Genomic DNA, 13,814 nt, shown 5'->3' on the forward strand with positions numbered 1-13,814 from the left:
GTTTGGGTAAACCGCTCTCATATTTTCAAGGGAACTGTCTGCGAGTGATTAGCTTAGTTGAGAAGGTCTATGGCTTCGGAGGAAGGAGAGTAGGCAGTTCACAGAGAGGCAGAAAAAGCGCCCTTACTCGGTAAGAAAACCTCCCCTCAAGACCCAGAGGAATCGGGTGGAGAGGGAGGTGGGAGGGGGGATCGGGATGGGGGAATAAGTGTAAATCTATGGCTGATTCATATCAATGTATGACAAAACCCACTGAAATGTTGTGAAGTAATTAGCCTCCAACTAATAAAAAAATTAAAAAAAAAAAAAAGAAAACCTCCCCTCCATTCACCTTCAACTACATTAAAGCTCTTAAGTCTCTGGTGACAGTCTGTGTATTTGAGGTAGGAAGTAGGGGACCACAGGTGGAGGTAGGGTTTAGGTACACTTCGGATTTTAGCAGCTCATGTTTTCTTTCCCGTAGGGAGAGACTCACTGTAAGTAGGTACCTCTTTAAGCGATCGGATTTCTGGCCCACACCGTCTTATTTGCAGCGTACTTCCACTCAAAACGCATACAAGGGTTTGCTTGCAGAACAGTAGTGAGAATGATGAGATCCAAGAACGTCTCTCCCATCCGCTCCCTGGAGGAGTTAATCTCTCCTCCGCAGACTCAGAGTCCCGCCCTCTCCCGTCTCAGACTCCGCCCCCTCCCCACTTCTCCGCTGTCCTGGCGGGCTCATCCAGGAGGGGGCGGCCCCAGCCCCAGCGCTGGGCCGGGCTGAGCTCCCGCCCGGGCGGAGCTGCGGCTGCAACGTCCAGCTGCCGGACCGACCTCCAGCCGTGCAGACCTTGGGAGCGGCGCCGGGCCCCCTCCCCCCCCATCTCCCCAGCCCACCCTCTGAGCGTCCCGAGCCCCCTCCCCGCTCCCTGCAACTGTGCTGGTAAGTCCCACTCTCCGCACGAAACTTTTTTGCTGGCGAATTTGAGTCCTACCGCGGGACCAGGAGATACAATGTAACCGGTGGGGGGGGGGGAGGGGGTGAAGAATTGAGAATAGCCGTCTTGAAACAAACTATTTACGACTCCATAGAGTCCCTAAAATGGATTAGATCTCAGCCATTTCCCGAGTTCGTGGAACTCTTGAATTTGGCTGGTTAAATTTATAGATAGGGAGATGAGGGGGTTTGCTCCAACTTCGCTCTCCCCTCCCCCATTTCTCTGAGATTAAGCCCTTCTCGAGACTTTTCCCTCCATATCCCAAGTATCTTTGGCTTTCTCAAAGCTCATCCCTTCCCGACTCCGGCGTGGCAAGGCCCCCCTCCCCCAGGCACTTCGGGTTCACCTCCTCTCCCATGCCACCGGGGACCCCGCGATCCTTCGGACTGCACACTCCCTCAGGGTCTATGGGTCTGGCACCGCGGCCAAAGACGTGCAGCGGCTGGGTCCGGCTGTGGAGGGAGGGGCTGAGGCTGGGGTTCGTCCGAAACCCGGCGGGCGGGGCCGGGAAGGGGAGGTGTAGGGGGCCGGACGGGGCGGAGCAGGCGGCATTTGCGGCCGGCGCCGGGGTGGAGAGTTGTGCGCCGGTCCCTGGGCCTGAGCTCCGGCTCGGGCTCGGGCGCCTGCGATGTCTCAAGATGGCGGAGCTGGGCGAATTAAAGGTACCGGCCCCCTCCCCCATCCCCATCTGGACTGAGCCCGGCTGTACGCCGAGTCTGGGAAGCGACCGAGACTGGGTGCTGAGGGCTCGGGTGTGGGCCGGAGACGTGGTGGGGACTGGCTGCTGGGGATGGTGAGAAGTGGCTGTGGGCGAGGAAGGGGCTGCGCTGGGCTCCGGGGGCGGGGCCGCGGGGCAGATGTAGGGGTGGGGCCGAGGGGAATTGCAGCTGCTGGGGGCCGAGGCTCAGGGGGCGGGGACGCGGGGTAGAAGTCGGATTTGGTAGTAGGGGCAGATGTAGGGGCCGGGCGGGGAGGAAAAGCTGCTGTAGAGGCTAAGCGGGCGAGTCGATCGAGGCCTAGAGATGTGACCGTAGGGGGCAGATGATGGGAATGGGGCTGGGGGGCCGATTACCGGGAGGCTCCTGGGGGAAAGGCGCTGAGAGGATAGGGACTTTGGGGCTGCTGTTGGGATCCGAGCCTTGGGAAGTACCAGTAGGTGGCTGAGATCTAGGGGGCGGGGCTGTACGGATAGATCGAAGGGGTGGGGCAGAAGCATCCTGAAGGCTGAGAGGAAGGTCCTCTCTTAGTGAGTCGGTATCTCTGGGCAGAGAGAGAGAAGTGTGAGACTATGGGATTGAAAAGGAGAATTTCTTGACAAAGCTAATGGAGAAATAAAGACAGGACCAAGGAGATAAGGATGGGGATAAAGGTAGAGGAGCAAGTTTTTAATCCTATTCCTCAAAAGGGGCCCAAAGCCATAATGCCTCCATAAGAATTGCAGATGACTAGTTAGATCAGCCCGTGGCAGGGTCTCCTGGAGATTCACAGAAGTGAGTCCTGTAAGCGGAGAGCTTACCACTACCAGAATCTTGAGGATAACCATCTCGCAGAATCTTTAAAAACCACGGGGTTCACCCCCTTGCCTCCTGGCTTTATTCTGCCTTTTGAAATGGAACCAGAGTCATGGGAAGGCCTGAGGAGGTCTAGTCACTGGTTCCAGCTTCCTAGGAGAGCGTGCAGTTCTGCAGTCTGGCTCAGGGGCTGCTTACCTTCTCCCCATTCTTCCAGGGGCTCTCTTTAGAGCTTTCTCCTTGTTTCTCCCACCCCTGGGGAGGAAGGGAAGGATCACTTACTTTCTCTGGGTAGGAGAAGCAGGTTATTAGTTCCTGGCAGATGAAATAAACAGGTAAACAGGAAGAATACCTGGACTCCACAATTCACTGTTAACCCCTCACCCCAAGATTTGGTCCTGTTTCTCTCCCAGAAAAAATAGGACTGAGGGGTGAGTGGTTATGTAAATAACACCAAGAAAAGGTTTGGGAAGTTATGAGCATTGAACCCTGACCTGGCCACAAAAGCTTGGGGAAAATAGCTGATGTAGATTGAGGTGTGGAGAGGAGTTGACTTTGAGGCACAATCCTCCAGCCACCTGGCCCCTTTCTTCCCTGCGGGGCTGTCTGGCCTGAATCCTCTTCTCCCTCTCCTCCCTATCTCCTGTCCTCTTCCCAGGAGGCTAGGATGGGTCTGAGAGTCTAAGAAAGAGCAGGAGAGGAGATAAGCGGCTTAGAGGAGGGTCCAGGCTCAAGGCAGGGAGGTGGGAGGAGGCTGTAGTGGGCTCAGAGGTGTGGTGTAGGGTGGCATGCACCCTGCCCCCACCTGGTCAACTCACGGGATGGGGAGACAGGATTGCTCAAGCCTGGGGTTAGTGGAGAGGTGACCTGAGGGTTGCTAGAATGGGACTTAGATGTCCTTTTGGCTCGGTAGGCAGTGTGGCAGTAATCCACTGGCTGCAGAGCATTTTTCAGATCCGTGCTGGAGGGAAAGTGCGTTGCCCACCGAATAGCTCAGCCCGTGTCTTTGGCAGGACAGGCCTGTGCAAGGTAGGATCCTCAAGCTTCTCTGATCTCCACAGCACATGGTGATGAGTTTCCGGGTGTCTGAGCTCCAGGTGCTCCTCGGCTTTGCTGGCCGGAACAAGAGTGGACGGAAACACGAGCTCCTGGCCAAGGCCCTACACCTCCTCAAGTCCAGCTGTGCCCCCAGCGTCCAGATGAAGATCAAAGAGCTTTACCGCCGACGCTTTCCCCGCAAGACCCTGGGGCCCTCTGATCTTTCCCTGCTCTCCTTGCCCCCTGGAACCCCTCCTGTAGGCTCTCCCGGTCCTCTGGCTCCCATCCCCCCGGCCCTCTTGGCCCCTGGTACCCTGCTGGGCCCCAAGCGTGAAGTGGACATGCACCCTCCTCTGCCCCAGCCTGTGCATCCTGACGTTACCATGAAACCATTGCCCTTCTATGAAATCTACGGGGAGCTCATCCGGCCCACCACCCTCGGTATGGCTCTTTGTGGTCCCTGGGTCTTCCTGGCCTCCCTGCCTCTTCCTTAAGCCTTTCTAAGGCTTTCGTCCTGTGGGATCAGCACGCTGGGATAGGGGCCACTTCTGTGGCCACCTGGGCATGGGCTTGGGAGTAACTGCCCCTTTGTGTCCTCAGCATCCACTTCTAGCCAGCGGTTCGAGGAAGCGCACTTCACCTTTGCCCTCACCCCCCAGCAAGTGCAGCAGATTCTCACTTCCAGGTATGTCTCTTTGAGTCCTCCTGGCACATCCTTGGGTGGTTACCCTGAGACTCTGCTCTCTGACTTTCTTCTTTTCTTTTTTGCCCTCCTCACCATCTTCCTGCACCTGTTTTTTCCCTCATTCTCTTGTATGTCTCATCTCTATCCCCTGGACATGTAACTCTCTGTTTATCTGTTCACCCCTGTGCTACCCGCCAGGGGCCACATACTGACATCTCTCCTCCCTCCCTGTTTCAGAGAGGTTCTGCCAGGAGCCAAATGTGATTATACCATACAGGTGCAGTTAAGGTGAGTTGATGCTGTCTCCCAGCAGGACTCCCACTGAGGGTGGGAACAAAGTGAGGCTGTGAGTGTTCCTATTAGGAGATATCCCTGCTCCGTCCACATCCGCCCTAGCCCTGGAGTTCTTGTTTGGAAGCTAAAGGCTACAGATATCCTTGACTGATTTTCTGAGATTGCCTACCTCTCTCTGTCAGATTTTGTTCCAGAAACTGCCTCCCACACTTTCATCTTCTCTTATCTGTTACCAGGTTCTGTCTCTGTGAGACCAGCTGCCCCCAGGAAGATTACTTCCCCCCCAACCTCTTTGTCAAGGTCAATGGGAAACTGTGCCCCCTGCCGGTAAATGCTCTTCTTCTTCTCACAGTCACCCTGTCCTTGTTTCAGTTCTTCAATGTTAGCTACACATCTGTTAGAGACATGCCTAGCACAGTGCCTGACACATAGTAGGTGCTCAGTTTACTGCCTGAATCAATATAGTCTAGTGACAACTAGGATAGGGCTGAACAAAGGTTCTCTTAGAACTCAGAGGAGGGACATTGTTGTTCTTGTTCAGTCACTAAGTTGTGTCCAACTCTTTGCGACCCCATGGACTATAGCATGCAAGTCCTCTGTGTCCTTCACCGTCTCCCAGAATTCACCCAAGTTCATGTCCATTGAATCAGTGTTGGTATTCAATCATCTCATCCTCTGCTACCCTTTTCTCCTTTTGCCTTCAATCTTTCCCAGCATCAGGAGGGATATTAGTTCAACCCAAAGACTCAGAAGATTCTCAGAAGTGATGATCCTAGAGTTGAGGGTTAGAAGAAATCAGGTATCCCTACTCTTCCTTTTTAAGAAGGCAGTGAGCAGTTTCCTTTATCTTTGGTCAGTGAATAAGCTCTCCTTTTCCCCCAGGAATGAACCTCACTCCCAACCCTAGATAGTGCCCCAGTTTTTTGAGTCACTGAATGGGCCCCCATCTCCTTGGTCAGAGAGTGAGCTGACCTTTTCTCTGGAAAGGGAGTAACCTAAGACAAGATGTGTTGACCAGTCTGTCCCCCATCTCCTCCAGGGTTACCTTCCCCCTACTAAGAACGGGGCTGAACCCAAGAGACCCAGCCGCCCCATCAACATCACACCCCTGGCTCGTCTCTCGGCCACTGTTCCCAACACCATCGTGGTCAACTGGTCGTCTGAGTTTGGACGGGTGAGCATGGTTGAGGCAGGGAGCCTGGAGAAGCCCGCAGGGAATGAGAGGGAACCATTAAGTGTCTTGGGCTGGGGAAACATCCATCTCTTTGTGGGTCTCTCTCCCTTAACTTGCTGTCTGTGGCCCTCGTGTGACAAAGTGGAGGTGGTGGTAGTCGTGTACAATGCAGAGGCTAATTGTTTCCCCCACCTCCAAGTAGAATTACTCCTTGTCTGTGTACCTGGTGAGGCAGCTGACGGCAGGGACCCTGCTACAAAAACTCAGAGCAAAGGGCATCCGGAACCCAGACCACTCCCGGGCACTGAGTGAGTAACATCTTGTCCCTCTTCCTTCAACCCAGATCCAGTTTTTCATGGCCCCCTGGTCTTTATAGTTAAACTTACACCCTTCTTGTGACAACTTACTTTGTTACCTTTTACATGAACTCTCACCCTTGTGGTACCCCCTCTTAACCAGTCTTTGTGGTTGAAAAGTGGGGCCATTCCAGGCATTGAGTGACACTCTTGCATTCCCAGTTATACATCTGCTTTGTACCTCACAGACCCTAACTGTTGGAATATGGGTTCTCCATACCAGAAAGAGTCTTTTTTAAACTTAAAATTTTAATTATTTATGGCATGCAGGTTTAGTTCCCTGACCAGGGATTGAACCCGTGCCCCTTGCAGTAACATGAAGTATTAACCACTGATCACCAGGGAAGTCCCTAGAAAGTCTTAAGTATCATCTACTCTAACCCTCTTGGCGATACTTCAGTTCCCTCTAGCTTGTCTCTGCTGAGTGTCTAGGTCGTCTCTGCCAAAGATGCTAAAGATTAAGCATCTGTAGGGACTGGGAGATGCCCTTCCCCCACAGCCTTCATAATGCAGGTCCCAGGCCACCCCCATATGATATCCCATGGGCCCCCAAAGGCGCTCTCCCCAGCTACTTCTCAGCCAGGGCCATCTGCTTCTGGCTTCAGCATCTCCCAGGCCTCTCCAGCCTTGCTGACCCTGCGGCTCTGGCCCCACTCTTGTTTCAGTCAAGGAGAAGTTGACTGCTGACCCGGACAGTGAGGTGGCTACTACGAGTCTCCGGGTGTCACTCATGTGCCCGGTGGGTACCAGGGACAGGAGAAGGAGGAGAAGGGGGAGGAGAGGTGGGATGAACTTCTGGATGCAGATGAGGGTTTGTAGGGCAGTTAGCAGAAAGCTTTCTGGGACATGGGGACTCTGACCAGAGAACTTGTCTCTCTCAGCTGGGGAAGATGCGCTTGACTGTCCCTTGTCGTGCCCTCACCTGCGCCCACCTGCAGAGCTTCGATGCTGCCCTTTATCTACAGATGAATGAGAAGAAGCCAACGTGGACATGTCCTGTGTGTGACAAGAAAGCTCCCTATGAATCTCTTATCATTGACGGGTAGGACCATTCTACATTCTGCTTCCTTTTACTGAGAATATCTGCTAGGAGTGCCCCCCCGCCCCATATATAAATCCGTATCTTTAAATTACTTCCCCTCCCTTGAACCCGCTTACTGGTCTATTTTATATAAATATTATGTATCTTCCCAACATTGAGGACTCACTACACATTGTGCTGAGAACTTTGCATGCCTCATCTCATTGAATCCTGTGAGATGCCAATAACCCTGTCATTATAGGTGAGGGAAGCTGAAGCTTAGAAAGATGGAGTATCTTGCTCAAAGTTATACTGTAAATAAGTGGCAGAGCCAAGTATATGAACTGTTACATAGAACAATCCCCTGACGTCTTACTGTACATAGCAGTCAGGTTCTTTTGAGGGCCTGGATGTGCTGATCTAGCAAGTTTTAACTCTCTTTCAGATCCTCTGTTATGGTTCTTGTTACCAGTGCCTTTTTTGAGGTGGTTTATAGAGTTCTGTACAGAGGGCTTCCCTGGTGGCTCTGAATGGTAAAGAATCTGCCTGCAATGCAGGACACCCGGGTTCAATCCCTGGGTCAGGAAGATCCCCTGGAGAAGGGAATGGCTACCCACTCCAGTATTCTTGCCTGGGAAATCCCATGGACAGAGGAACCTGGCAGGCTACAGTCACATGGGGTCACAAAGAGTGGGACACGACTGAGTGGCTAACACTTTCGTAGTGTTCTGTACCTCTGCGCCTTCTGTCTTGTCCCTAGTAGCACACGAAACAGATTTCTTAGAATGTATTTCTTTTAAAACTTAGCATTTAAAGTTTTCACAGCTCTCTTGTACACCTTGGGCTTCCCTCATAGCTCAGTTGGTAAAGAATCCACCTGCAATGCAGGAGACCCTGGTTTGATTCCTGGGTCGAGAAGATCCCCTGGAGAAGGGATAGGCCACCCACTCCAGTATTCTTGGGCTTCCCTTGTGGCTCAGCTGGTAAAGAATCCACCTGCAATGTGGGAGACCTGGGTTTGATCCCTGGGTTGGGAACATTTCCTGGAGAAGGGAAAGGCTACCCACTCCAGTATTCTGGCCTGGAGAATTCCATGGACTCTATAGTCCATGGGGTTGCAAAGAGGCAGACACAGCTGAGCGACTTCACTTTCACTTTCTTTATATACCTTACTTTGATTCCAACAACCCAGAGAGGTCAGGAGAGTGGATAACAGCCCTAATTTACAGATGAGGAAACAGGTTCAGGAAGGTGAGTCCTAGAACTCCATGGCCACTGTTCCAGCCACCTCCCAACCACATGAATTCCCATCTTTCCTCTCCCCCAGTTTATTCATGGAGATTCTTAATTCCTGCTCGGATTGTGATGAGATCCAGTTCATGGAAGATGGATCCTGGTGCCCAATGAAACCCAAGAAGGAGGCATCTGAGGTTTGCCCCCCGCCAGGGTATGGGCTGGATGGTGAGTGACCCCCTGTCTCCCAGTTGAGCTAAGTCTTGTGTGGCTTCTTCTCTGAGACACAGTCTTCTTACCACCCACAGGCCTCCAGTATAGCCCAGTCCAAGAGGGCAATCCATCGGAGAGTAAGAAGAAGGTTGAAGTTATTGACCTGACAGTAGAAAGCTCCTCAGACGAGGAGGACCTGCCCCCGACGAAGAAGCACTGTCCTGTCACCTCAGCTGCCATCCCGGCTCTACCTGGAAGCAAAGGGTATGAAGAAACAGACTGAATCTACAGCACAGGGCACAGAGGGAGAAATCAGGAATGCGCAAACCCTGGGGCAGAGAGGGGACTTGGGATGCTGAACTGGGTGAGGGCACCTGTGATTCCACCTCTTCCCTCACAGAGTCCTAACATCTGGTCACCAGCCCTCTTCGGTGCTGCGGAGCCCTGCTGTGGGCACGCTGGGCGGGGATTTCCTGTCCAGTCTCCCCCTACATGAGTACCCGCCTGCCTTCCCTCTCGGGGCTGATATCCAAGGTATGACCTGGGTCACAGCATGGGGCCCTGCACTACCACGTCCTCCCCCAAACCTGTTCAGAATCCTTGCTCCTTTTCAAAGGTTTTTGGCTCTTTTGCAAAGGGCTACAATCCAGGGAACTTTGAGAGAGAGAGAGAGAGAGAGAGAGTGAGTGTGTGTGTGTGTGTGTGTCTGTGTCTGTGTGATGTTTAGATAGGAGGCTGATTTTAATTTTTCTTTTCCTACCAGGTTTAGATTTATTTTCTTTCCTTCAGACTGAGAGTCAGGTAAGCAGTCCCTTCTCCACCTCAGATCTCTGAAGCTTCCTCTCTAGGCACTGATGGGGCTCCTCATTTTCCAGGGAGACCTAAATCGGCTTCTTCATGAAGGAAGGGTGGGGTGGTACGGGCAGTTTATTTCCCTCGGAGGCCCCGCCTGGGACGTCCTCAGATTCTCACCCATGTCTTCCTCTGTCGCGTTACTTACTGTTTGTCTCTAGTTTTTGGGTAGTTCTGCTCTTGTCTGCTCACCCCCTACCCTGCCCCCAACCCATGTGCACTTGAGCACCGTGACTGCCCTAGCCGGACATTCCACACATTTCAGACGCCCACAGGGCCAAGCTGGTGGGGCTGTCTCAGGGCAGGGAAGAGGGATGGGGTGTGGGGATGTGGGGGAAGGAGTCAGAGGAGCGCTCTCCTGCTTCTCAGAGAACTCTTCGGGATTCTGAGGGGTTGATTTATCCCATATGATATTTGTGAGATAAGTGACTGGGAAGCGGGTAAGGAAGGTCCGGATAAAATCTTACACCACACTCTTGCTTCCTCCCAGCACTATGGTCCCTCCGTCATCACCTCACTAGATGAACAGGATGCCCTGGGCCACTTCTTCCAGTACCGAGGGACCCCTTCCCACTTCCTGGGCCCGCTCACCCCCACGTTGGGGAGCTCTCACCGCAGCGCCACGCCGGCACCCCCTCCTGGCCGTGTCAGTAGCATTGTGGCCCCTGGGGGGACCTTAAGGGAGGGGCATGGAGGACCCCTGCCCTCAGGTCCCTCTTTGACTGGCTGTCGGTCAGACATCATTTCCCTGGACTGAGTCTCCCAACACTGAACAAGTATGCTGTGGAGTCTAGACTCCTGGCCGCTCTGACCCCTTGGGGTGGGGAGGGGGCTTTGGTCAAAGGCCAGAAATACCTTCATGGACACTGGTTTTTTGGCCTTATCTCTGCCTGATGAGGCTAGCACCCAAAGGGTTAATATTTAACCTCTTTTTAAGGACATTTGGAAACGTTTTTGGAAACGTTCTTTGACATCCAGCACATTCCTTTGGGTCCGTTAACCTAGGCAGTGGGAGGCAGATGGGATGGGACGTGAGTTGGGGAAACGGCTGAGTCCTCAGCCTTGACTGTCTTGAGCCTTGTGGGGAGGGGGCTTTTCTCGTGTCCTCCAGATGCCCTCTCTTCCCAGCCCCCACAGCCGGCTCTGTTCCTTCCCCACTCCATTGTCTCTTCACGTCCATTCCGTTTTCTTTGGCCAAACAGACAGGTAGAGTAACTGAGATAGGCAGACACGTGGAGGGAGAATTCTATTTTGGGTTGCAGATATTTTGTGCGTAAACAAGAAAAACCAAAATATTCCAAAGATGACTTTCCTTGCCTCCTACTGCCCAGTATTACTGAGGAGGAGATAAGGCCTTAGCCCAGATCCCCAGGCGTTTGGGAGAAGGGCCTGGCTGACTGCCTGGGTCTCTATTTATATATTTAAGTTCACAACGTTGCTTACGCTGACCAGCCTGGGGCCTGAGCTTCTCAAGGCTGGTGGCCCTGGGGTTAGGTCTGGCTCATTCTGCACCTTTCCTGGGAGGGGGGAGCATCCTTGTGCTCTCTCCTGTCTCCCTTTTCAGGCTCCTCTGGGGCCTAGGATCTATGTTGTAATTTTACTTTTTATTTTCACAGTTGTAGCAAAGTTCTTACTCATAATAAAGGTTGTGAATGTTCTGAGTGTCACGGAGGTGGGCTGGGGAGGGGATTAAGCACTCGGCTTTCCAGATCCCTCGTGTGGGGAGGTGGGGAGGGAGGTCCACGCTCTGTTCTTCCCTTGCTGGCCCTGGGTCCAGGTGAGCTCCACTTCCTCATGGTAGGGATGTTACACTGAGGACTTCCCAGGGCAGTTGCTCTTTCTTCCCTTCTTTTCCCCAAGCCCATAAGCACACTAGCCCCTTCAGCCCAACACCGTGGAGTCCTTATGTCCTTCCTCATCCTTACCTGCCCAGATGTTGCAGCCAGAGCGTGAGGGCAAACTTGGTCCCAGAGCTGACCCTCTCTCTGCGGTCTGCCGTGGCTGGCGTTGTCCGCAGCAGGGTGGATGTGGGTAAGGCCAGAGGTTGGGCTCCTCCATTCTCTGCTAGTTCCACTGCACTGCAGAATGACGGCTCCTGTCTGGGCTGGGCCTTGTGGCTTAGCCAGGCCCGCTTCCATATCCATTAGGTCATGTGATCCTCCAACCACCACAGGAGAGGGGTGGGTGGGGGGGTTAACCTCATTTTACAGAAAGGAGGGTAAAATGACTTGCCCCCAATGAGAGTGTGGGACTGAAACCCAGGGAGGTCTTCAATGCTAGCCAGTTAGACAGGAACCCCTGGGAGTAGCATAGGCAGTGTCTTTGATCTATGTGCTTTCTTCATTATCAGCTGACCAACTCCCTCCCTAAATCTCCCCCCACAACACGTATCTTCCCCTGAGGAGGAGACAGAAGGTGAACTTCTCAATGTCTATGTGTTGGAGGGATAGGGAGAAGTTCCTACTTACGGGACAGAAGATGGTAGGTCCTGGGGAAGATGTTTGGGGGTCTCTGTCCCATCCTCTGTGGCAGCCACTGCAGCTGCTATGTCTGGTCCCAGCCACATGAAGGCACTCACCTCTCCTGCATTTGGCTGAATCCGGGCCTGGGGCCAGACATGTTGATCCTTTAGTCATGGCCTCTCTCGGAAGACCTGTTCTTGATCACAGCCTACCCACAGGTGGAATGGAGAGACTTGGAGCAGGGACAGGGGAGAGGCTATTGTATTTCGTGGTTATCTCTGACTTTCCCCCCACCTTAGTCATCGTTGGAACCAGTCTGGGCCTCCTCAGCCCCGTTTCCTTTTTGCCAGCCCTACCTGGAGCTGCTGCTGTGACTCCTGGGAGATGACAAGTAGGTAGAGAACGATGTGATGGTATTTGGGGAGACCCCAGCTCAGCTTAGGGGGGTAGGCAGACTAAGAAGAAAAATAAAAAAGAGAACTTTCTGTCCCTTTTTGAGACTGAAAATGCAGCTGAGGAAGTGGAGAGTAGAAATGGTATAGGAGGGACGTGGGTAAGAGTCATGGGATTGGGGACTCCAAACCACCCACACTCCATCAGTTCCCCTGTGGTCAAGGCAAGTCGGGCTGTTCTGTGGGCTTTGGTGGGTTAGTAGTTATTATGTGCTCTTGGTTAGATAGGAAGGAACCACTCCCAGGCCCCTGTCTCACCTCCCATAACCCCAGAGGGACCCAGGAGAACTGGCCCTGGGGCAGCTGGAGTCCACTTTCCTCCCAAAGCTCTCGAAGCCCCCCATCCAGCAGCTGGAGGGTGAGAGGATAGGAGGTCAGAGAGGCCAATGCCTGGCTCCTACAAGTCCTGTGTTTGCCCTTCCCCCAGCCCACACTCCAGCCTGGTCCCAGACAGGGTCTCTCCTTCAGCAGAGGGTGCAGGTTGGCTGGGTTGATTGGTTACCTCTTCATCAGGTTCCACATGCCCACCTGCAACAACAGTGGGACCAGTAGGTGAAAGGTAGTGTTCCTGTCCAGGGACCCCCACTCACTACGCTTGCCCCCTCCTCCAGTGGGCACAGGTGCAGTTGTAGCCCCTTGTGATTCAGGGACCTGCCACACTTCTGGGCCTACTTCTGTCATTCTGAGACTGGGAAGAGCACTGTGGGGTAGAGGCAGACTTCTTTCCTGGACATTGGGCCTTCTCCAGTCACTCACCTGGCGGTACCCAGAGGTTGGGCGAAACTTTGAGGGTGCTTGTCCTTCGCGTCAACAAGACAGTCTGATCGCTGGACTGCAGAATGACCGCCACACCCAGATCCACACCTCGACTATTCGGGGGCAGCTCGACCCCTGGAGCCCTGGGCTGTTGGTCCAGGGCCGCAAAAGGGCAGAAAGGGGGTCGCTGGCGGGAGGGAGCCACTGGGGTTAACATCGCAGAAGAGACAAGGAACTGGAGGAGCCCGAGGCAGGTGACCGGCCCAGGCCTCTCGCCTCCAGCTCCCGCCGGCTCCCGGTCCCTTCCTTCGGCCCTTCACCCGCCCCATCGCGTCCCCTCCGCCCCACCTGGAGCGGAAGCCTGGCCGACGCGCCTGGGAAAGGCTTGTCCGAGAGGACCAGTTGTCCGCGCTTCAGGCCGCAGTGCGTGGGCCACGGCCCGAGCCCCGACCCGGCGCCCAGGAGGCCGCACACACTCTGCGCGAAGCTCACCGACTCCGGGCGCCCGGAGAGGAGTAGCAGCACCCGTGCCGCCGCCATCACGGGCTCCGGCGCGCTGGGCGCCCTCTGGTGGCCCAGTAGCGCTTCCCCTCAGAGCCTTCCGCCGGCTAGGAAGGAAGCCGGGCTTCCGGAACGGCCCAGGGGGAAATTTAGGGAAGAGCCTTGGGGATGATCCAGGAGTGTAATAAATAAATGACAAAGTGGAACGCCTCTAAATCCTCAGCTCCTCTTGTCCTCCCATCTTCTGTTTAGGAAAATGATCCCCAGACTGAGTGATTTCTGGACTCAC

At 54.0% G+C, this 13,814-nt stretch overlaps 2 protein-coding genes across 5 annotated transcripts; one reads left to right on the top strand and one right to left on the bottom strand.

Annotated features, from left to right (window-relative positions):
- The first annotated feature begins 738 nt into the window (after positions 1-738).
- Positions 739-11,011, top strand: PIAS3 (protein inhibitor of activated STAT 3). Of its 3 annotated transcripts, none has more exons than XM_043875958.1 (14): positions 739-922; positions 3,550-3,967; positions 4,127-4,211; positions 4,449-4,499; positions 4,742-4,832; positions 5,545-5,679; positions 5,882-5,987; positions 6,701-6,774; positions 6,917-7,077; positions 8,384-8,517; positions 8,598-8,766; positions 8,903-9,036; positions 9,266-9,303; positions 9,845-11,011. In XM_043875958.1, the coding sequence occupies exons 2-14, from the start codon at positions 3,553-3,555 to the stop codon at positions 10,109-10,111; spliced, it is 1,860 nt and encodes a 619-aa protein (XP_043731893.1). In that variant the 5' UTR covers positions 739-922; positions 3,550-3,552; the 3' UTR covers positions 10,112-11,011. The 3 variants fall into 3 exon arrangements, with proteins under 3 accessions (XP_043731893.1, XP_043731891.1, XP_043731892.1); XM_043875956.1 differs by lacking the exon at positions 739-922 and adding an exon at positions 1,491-1,639; XM_043875957.1 differs by lacking the exon at positions 739-922 and adding an exon at positions 1,753-1,770.
- Positions 8,201-13,578, bottom strand: NUDT17 (nudix hydrolase 17). 2 transcript variants are annotated; one of them, XM_043875962.1, is made up of 8 exons: positions 13,373-13,578; positions 13,025-13,211; positions 12,771-12,796; positions 12,527-12,619; positions 12,173-12,271; positions 11,823-11,959; positions 11,280-11,427; positions 8,201-8,753 (listed from the first exon to the last, which is right to left on the bottom strand). In XM_043875962.1, the coding sequence occupies exons 1-8, from the start codon at positions 13,562-13,564 to the stop codon at positions 8,727-8,729; spliced, it is 909 nt and encodes a 302-aa protein (XP_043731897.1). In that variant the 5' UTR covers positions 13,565-13,578; the 3' UTR covers positions 8,201-8,726. The 2 variants fall into 2 exon arrangements, with proteins under 2 accessions (XP_043731897.1, XP_043731898.1); XM_043875963.1 differs by having other exon boundaries at positions 11,280-11,432.
- Positions 13,579-13,814: the final 236 nt, after the last annotated feature.

Source organism: Cervus elaphus, chromosome 20 (genome assembly GCF_910594005.1).
Source record: "Cervus elaphus chromosome 20, mCerEla1.1, whole genome shotgun sequence".
Taxonomy (NCBI): Eukaryota; Metazoa; Chordata; class Mammalia; order Artiodactyla; family Cervidae; genus Cervus; species Cervus elaphus.

Excerpts from the sequence above, each read along its gene's own strand:
- NUDT17 (XM_043875962.1), bottom strand. The coding sequence starts at position 13,564 with ATGGCGGCGGCACGGGTGCTGCTACTCCTCTCCGGGCGCCCGGAGTCG. Across the intron at positions 13,212-13,372 it reads CGGCCAGGCTTCCGCTCCAG|CGACCCCCTTTCTGCCCTTT; the intron begins GTGGGGCGGAGG and ends CCCTCCCGCCAG. Across the intron at positions 11,428-11,822 it reads GACCTACCATCTTCTGTCCC|TGGAACTAGCAGAGAATGGA; the intron begins GTAAGTAGGAAC and ends TCTGCAGTGCAG.
- PIAS3 (XM_043875956.1), top strand. The coding sequence starts at position 1,616 with ATGGCGGAGCTGGGCGAATTAAAG. Across the intron at positions 3,968-4,126 it reads CATCCGGCCCACCACCCTCG|CATCCACTTCTAGCCAGCGG; the intron begins GTATGGCTCTTT and ends TTGTGTCCTCAG. Across the intron at positions 7,078-8,383 it reads GAATCTCTTATCATTGACGG|TTTATTCATGGAGATTCTTA; the intron begins GTAGGACCATTC and ends CCTCTCCCCCAG.